The sequence below is a fragment of the Gastrolobium bilobum genome, unplaced genomic scaffold (assembly GCF_033153095.1).
Source record: "Gastrolobium bilobum isolate Gb01-03AN ecotype WA unplaced genomic scaffold, APGP_CSIRO_Gbil_v1 utg6815, whole genome shotgun sequence".
Taxonomy (NCBI): Eukaryota; Viridiplantae; Streptophyta; class Magnoliopsida; order Fabales; family Fabaceae; genus Gastrolobium; species Gastrolobium bilobum.
This window is the reverse complement of record NW_026899262.1, coordinates 713912-721446: the sequence shown is the minus strand read 5'-3', so window position 1 is coordinate 721446 and position 7535 is coordinate 713912. Positions and strand designations below refer to the sequence as shown.

The 7535-nt window shown below is 39.1% G+C and overlaps 1 protein-coding gene across 1 annotated transcript; it reads right to left on the bottom strand.

Annotated features, from left to right (window-relative positions):
- Nucleotides 1-5987: 5987 nt before the first annotated feature.
- Nucleotides 5988-6936, bottom strand: LOC133288963 (putative serine/threonine-protein kinase-like protein CCR3). Its single transcript, XM_061486804.1, is given in 2 exon segments — nt 5988-6801; nt 6803-6936. Coding segments are annotated over 2 exon segments (948 nt in total).
- Between the last annotated feature and the right edge of the window lie 599 nt (nt 6937-7535).

Genomic DNA, 7535 nt, shown 5'->3' with positions numbered 1-7535 from the left:
GGTTACAACAGCAATCCTCGGAGGCTTGGTGCATTTTGGGAGATTTCAATTCTTATTTGCATGCAGCAGAAAAGGAGGGAGGTGGCCCGCCTGATTGGAGGAGTATTTATGATTTCCAAAATTGTATTATGAACTGCACTCTGGAAGACTTGGGTCATCAGGGGCCTACTTTCACTTGGCATAGAGGCAGATTGAAGGAACGTCTTGATAGAGTTTGTGCGAATGAGCAGTGGCAATTGTCCTTTCCTGACAGGGTTGTGACTCATCTTCCCTGCTACTGCTCGGATCATAGACCTCTTCTTCTCTGGGAGGGTCCTTCTCCTCACCATCCTGGAGGGAGCCGTCCATTTAGATTTCTGGCAGCCTGGCTCACTCTTGAGGATTTCCCTGGCCTAGTGCAGGAGTGTTGGAATGGGAGTACAGGTTGGGGCACAGCTAGTGAAACTTTTCGATCGAATGCTTCTCACTGGCATAGGGAGTGCTTTAGGGAAGATGCCAAGCTTAAGAATAATCTTCAGGCGAGACTAAGTATTGACCGTAGTCTTAGTCACCATCCTTGCCATGCTCTAGAAATTCTGCAGAAAGATCTTTGGCGTCAGTTGAATCTCATTTATATTCGGGAGGATCTTACTTGGTTTCAGCGGTCTAGGGCTAGCTGGTTGAAATATGGTGACCGAAATACGAAATTCTTCCATTCTACTACAGCTGCTAGGAGGAGGAGAAATCGTATTGATGCTCTGAAAAATGATGCGGGTGATTGGATTGGTGATCCCTCTATTCTGATGAATATGGTGGTGGAGTATTATCGTAATTTGTTTAAAGAGTATAATACTGCTAGACCTGGGCTTCCAATTAGAGGCTATTTTCCTCACCTTGTGCAAGAGCACAACATTCATATTGGTAGCATTCCTTCGAATGAGGAGATTAGGAGTACAGTTTTTTCCATGGGACCTCACAAAGCTCCAGGGGTGGACGGTCTTCATAGTCTATTTTTCCAATCTCAATGGGATACTGTAGGAAGCTCTGTTTGTGATCTGGTGAAAGATGTGTTTAATAATCCCCAAAAAGTTCGGGATATTAATCAAACTCTTATTTGCCTGATCCCGAAGATAACTTCACCTCAATCCCTTAAAGATTTCCGGCCTATTAGCCTTTGTAATGTTATTTATAAGACTATTACTAAGCTTATTGCTAACCGTTTGAAATTGCAGATGGATAAAATTGTTATGCCTAACCAGTGTAGTTTCATCAAAGGAAGGCAAGGGACAGATAATGTAATTATTGCTCAGGAAATTATTCACTCTATGAGGTCAAAGAAAGGCGCCAAAGGTTGGATGATGATTAAGGTGGATCTGGAGAAAGCTTATGACAGAATTAGCTGGGACTTTCTCCGAGATACTCTTCAGGATGTGGGACTCCCCCCAAATCTCATTAATCTTGTTATGTGGTGTGTTTCTTCTTGTTCGATGAATGTTCTTTGGAATGGTTCTACAACTCAGGAGTTTTTCCCATCCAGGGGGCTTAGACAGGGTGACCCTTTGTCCCCATATTTATTTATTCTTTGTATGGAGCGACTTGGTCATCTCATTTCCCATACAGTTAGGCAAAAGTGCTGGAAGCCGATCATGTTGAGGAGAAATGCTCCTCCCATTTCTCACCTCTTTTTTGCGGATGATCTTATTCTTTGTGCGGATGCATCCTTTGATCAGGCCCAAACCATTTCCAAGGTGCTAGATGATTTTTGTCTTTCTTCTGGGCAAAAGGTTAACCATGAAAAAACAAAAATTCTCTTCTCCCACAATGTGAATCATATTTTGGCAGAGGAACTTAGTGGTGAGTTGGGCTTCTCAAGGACGGTGGATCTTGGAAAGTATTTGGGTATTCCTCTTCATCATCGCAGAGTTGGGAGGGCGGCTTTCAGTCATATCCTCGATCGAGTTCAATCGAGGATTAATGCCTGGAACCACACCAGTCTTTCTCTAGCAGGAAGAATTACACTTTCGAAAGCTGTTCTCTCAGCTATTCCAGCCTACACAATGCAAGTTTCTGTTGTTCCTCTCGGAATCTGCAATGATATTGAGAAACATATTAGGAGGTTTTTGTGGGGTTCTAATAGAGCATCTACTCGTCCTCATCTGGTTGCGTGGGATCAGTTGTGCATGGATAAAGATCATGGAGGGCTGGGTCTGAGGAAAATGAAGGAAGTTAACAGGGCTTTTATTATGAAAATTGGTTATGGGATCCTTTCTAATCCAGACGCGCTTTGGGCTAGAGTTTTAAAGAGCAAGTATAAAGTTCAGTCTGATTTGGTTCCTAATATTTCTGCTACTCGGAATAGCTCCTCTCTTTGGAAAGCAATTGTTTCGTCTTGGCCTGTGATATTACAGCATTCCAGAATTTTGCTGGGTAATGGAAATTCTACTCATTTTTGGGATGACCCGTGGGTTCCGGGTTGTGGTGCACTCTCATCCTATGCTGCTATTTCTGATCCCTCTCAGATAAATCATCAGCTAATGGTCTCTGATCTTGTCTCATCCTCCGGAAGTTGGATGTGGGGGGCTTTCCAGCATAGTCTTCCCGATCACGTCAATGCTCGTATTAATAACATCCTTCCTCCTTCGGATGTTAATGGTCATGACCGAATTTTGTGGACAAGGACATCTGATGGGAGTTTTTCGCTGAAGTCCGCTTATATGGCCATATCCAGGGGTAACGAGGAATCTACCAATTTACCTTGGAATCGCGTTTGGCAGTGGCATGGACCTGAACGGATTCGTACGTTCCTTTGGCTGTTGTTAGGAGATAAAATTTTGACAAATGAAAGGCGTTGCAGACGGCACATGGCGGGTTCAGATATATGACATCTGTGCAATTGTTTTACGGAAACTTCCTTACATGCGGTTAGAGATTGTATTACAGCAAAAAAAGTGTGGGAGATTGCAGTTAAGCGAGAGGCTTGGGAGGATTTTTTCTCTCTTAATCTTCAGCAATGGGTGTTGTCCAATATCTCTGAGGATCGTAATTGGTCCAATTTGCCATCATGGCCTCTTCTGTTTGGTATCATTTCCTGTTTCATTTGGCAAGCTAGGAATAAGAAAATTTTTCAGGGATCTTCTGTTCCTGCTTATGGCACTTTTAGAGCTGCTATGGTCTATGGTGAAGATTTTTCTTGGTCAGAAAACACGCTTCGGGTTGCTGGTCTTGAGACTAACTCGAATAAAGAGAAATTAGTTTCTTGGGTTTTTCCTTCGGACCCTTGGGTTAAGCTCAATGTGGATGGGTCAAGTATGAATAATGGAGAAGCTTCTGCTTGTGGGGGTGTATTTAGGAATGCTAGTGGAAGGTGGCTTGTTGGCTTTTGTAAAAATCTTGGCTGTGGTAATGTTTTGTTAGCAGAACTTTGGGGTTGTCTCCTTGGGCTTGAGATTGCATGGAGGAAAGGTTTCCGTTTTGTCTGGCTTGAAGGTGATTCCTTAGTAGCCCAGTTTTTCATAAGAGAAGGGTGCAGCTCTCATCATCCAACCTCTAACTTGGTCTTGCGCATAAGGAATATGCTGGATTGGAATTGGAGGGTTAGAATTTCCCATATTCATAGGGAAGGGAATGGGGTTGCCGATTGGATGGCCTCTTTTGCCTACTCCTTTGATTGGTCTTTACAAGAGTTTGACTCGCCTCCTTCTGGTTGTCGTGACAAACTTGAAAGGGATTATGTAGGAGTAGTTTGGTCTAGGAGGTGTTCCTAGTTTCTTTTTTTGTTTTTCTGTTTCCTGTTTGCTTTTCAAAAAAAGTATGATTTTTAGAAATACTATGTTTGTTTCAACGTTTTTCACCAAAAACTCATCTATCCAATTTGTCTGAATTTATGAGAAACATAGATATCTGCACTGTTTAGAAACCCAATTTGAAGGTGGGATTTTTCGGAAAACCGGTTATCTGGCTTTTAATGCACTGTTGATTTCATAAAGTTACCTAATTTTCCCATTAAATTTTTTCCCCACCAAACAATTTTTTTTTTTACATTTTTCTACCTATCTCAATTTATCTATCTTTCCAATCATTTCTCTATCTATCTCGTTTTTCTACTATTCCAAAAAAATTTCATCAACCAAACATGAAGGCGTGAGCCTTATATATAGGCATTTGTGTGGAATATTGTAGAATGCATGGACCTAAAAGGAGGAGGTTATATAGGAAAATCACATAAACATTGCGACGTGAATGTTTATTCATGCATTGGAAGTAAATTATGTGTCACCCAAACAAAGGATCTATAGCATATCCTTTTTTTTTTTTGGTGGATGCTATAGCATATCCCTTTAAAAAAAATGAAAAACTTCAAAAAAATCTCTACGAGTTTTCTCAATTATCACTTACCCCTTTCACAAATTTTTTGAATTATTTACATTCCTATTTAATTCTTTTTATCACTTACCCCCTGATTTAAAGTTTCTTTATCATTTATCCCCCTCACTTAGGGGGGTAAATGATAAAAAAAATTTAAGTCAGGGGTTAAATGATTCAAAATTTTGGGAGGGGATAAATGATTATGAGGAAAGTTATAGAGGTGCTTTTGAAGTTTTCTAAAAAAAAACTATTGAAATGCGATTGTCTAATATAATTAAAGCCGATAAAATTAAATTATCATCGTATTAATTTCATGTCTTTAATTTTTTGAATATTATGTTATCATTACATATAATATATGTTAGAAATTTTCCTTGCAATATTAATTAATTAGTTTTCTATTTTAAAATTAATCGGGATAATAGATATTAAAATTGTATTATTTTGGCTAGCCCATTGGGTTGAGCTTATGTCATCTGTTAGTATTAAGTCTAGTTGGGCATCACAGTGTAGACATTAGTGTCAGATTGGGCTTCTTTGATGAGTGGACCCATCAGACACACTATTGATTAGGGTTTTGCTAGGTTCCCTCTCTAGTCTATTTATATTGGGGTTAAACTCCATGAGTGTCATGTTCTCATCGCACTGAGGTTGTCACTTTCAGAATAGGTCATAGAGAAGAATATTGTGGCATGTATTTCTCCCTTTTCTCCAAGTGTAAGGTACGCACAATCCCAATTTTGATTTCATATTATTCGAGTATTTTATAATTATATACATGATTTAGGAATAATAAATCTATCACCATTGCAAGAATATATATGTTTGAAATCACTTTCCTATAAGCCCCATAAGTGGCCCTTCAATTTTTTAGATGATCTTTGAACTTAAAACTTTGACTCTATTCAAATCCATCTATACATGGTTTGACTGAAGAATCACATTTATTAAAAATGAGTTTAAGGTTTCTTAAAAGATGAGATTAAGCATTACCTTTATATATGAAATAGATATTAAAAAAGAGATGATTTCGTCCATTCAAATTAAATAGTCAGTGGTCATAAAATTGCTCATACATTTATTTATCCTACTAAGTACTACTCTCACAAAGAGCCAAAGCATAGTCCCCCACTGGTCATAAAATCCCTAATGATGAATGGTCTCGGGCTACTACTACCTTCAATGATTGTAGGTTGCACAGACCCAACAGTGTCACCTTCAATTATTGTTGGTAGCACAGACCCACCAGTGTCACCTTCAGTTATTGTTGGAACCCACCAGTGTCACCTTAAGTTGCATTTGGTTGCACAGAAATGGGGGTTTTCTTCTTCCCAATCCGCAAGAAATAAAGTACTTTGCACATAATTGTGGAGAAAAGTGATTTTTTCTTCATTTCTCTACCTTTTGTGAACAAATTATTCCTAAAGAACGTATTGCCATTTTACATAAAATTATTAGTGTAAATGTCGATAGCTTAGACAAATTAATTAATATTTTTGAGTCCTAGTCAAATATTTATTATATAATTATATTTTAGTTCAAACATTTATTATTATTACTATTAGAAAAAAAAGGAATTTGTCATATACTTTTACGAGTTGCGTTGATTTTTACGAGACAAACAAACCGATTTCTTTTTTTTCTCACGTGTAAGAAATTGTTGGTCTGTCTATCCCTTCAAAATTTACACACAGCTTGACAGTGGAGGCCGTAAGCTCCACTGCTTCTATTTCATTTAACACTACCCTCTCGTCCAAAATTCTCTCCAATTCACGAGTCATTAATGCAGGCACTGCAAAGTCTACCACACTCAGAGGGGTGCCTCCATTTTCACCATCCTTGAATATAGCTTTCTTTCCCGTTAAGAGTTCTAGCAGTACCACTCCAAGCCCATACACATCACTCTTTTTTCTTTCTTTTGCAATATAGACATCGCTCTTTGATTTCATAACATTTACACTATGATATTCAAGATCAATATATCCAACTGGTACGTAATCATGGTCAGAGTCTGGACACATCGATAACAATCCAAAATCACATACTTTTGCAGTCCAAGTCGCATGAATGAGAATGTTAGAAGACTGTATATCTCCGTAAATTATGCATGCAACTCTATAATTATGGAAATATTCGATTCCTCGGGAATCATCCAGCGCAATTTTGATCCTCATTTTCCAAGAACTCAAGACACCACTACTCTTCTCGTGCAGATGATCATGTAAGGTTCCTTTCTTCGGGTACTCGTACACCAAGGGTAGCCTTTCATCTTTCACTTCACAGAACCCAACTAGCCTAACCAAGTTCTTGTGGTGTAGACGTGACACGAAAGACATCTTTCTCTTTTCAGACTCAGGTCTACTCTCTTTCTCTTGAAAAATCTTCACCTTAGTAGTACCAGTTTCCTCCCTTTTGACTGCAACTACAACATCAAGTTGGCCTCAATACAGAACACCAACTTCCAGCACCAATCTCATGGGAGAAGTTGTTGGTTGCTGCCACAATCTCGACAAGGGTGAACTCTGCCATATCTGGACGTGTTGATGATATTCCACAGCAACCGACAATATCAGCAAGGGTGAATACTTCCATAACTGGATGGTCTATTGATAAGGTTCCACAATCTTGTTCATCCGTTGAGCCCTGACGTCGAATGGTGAATGGTCTTGGGCTACTATCTTTTAGTGATTGTAGGTTGCACAGACCCACTAGTGTCTACTTCCATAATATTGTTCAGCCCTTAAATGGTATAAAACCAAAGCACGGTCCAAATTTCTTACAATGTACGAAATTGTTGGTCTGTGTATCCTTTCAAAATTTACGCACAGCTTGACAGTGGAGGCCGTAATCTCCATTGCTTCTGTTTCATTTAACACTACCCTCTCGTCCAAAATTTTCTTCAATTCACGAGCCATTAATGCAGGCACTGCAATGTCTACCACACTCAGAGGGGTGCCTCCATTTTCACCAACCTTGAATATAGCTTTCTTTCCCGTTAAGAGTTCTAGTAGTACCACTCCAAGCCCATACACATCACTCTTTTTTCTTTCTTTTGCAATATAGACATTGCCCTTTGATTTCATAACATTTACACTATGATATTCAGGATCAATATATCCAACTGGTCCGTAATCATGGACAGAGTCTGGACACATCAATGACAATCCAAAATCACATACTTTTGTCGTCCA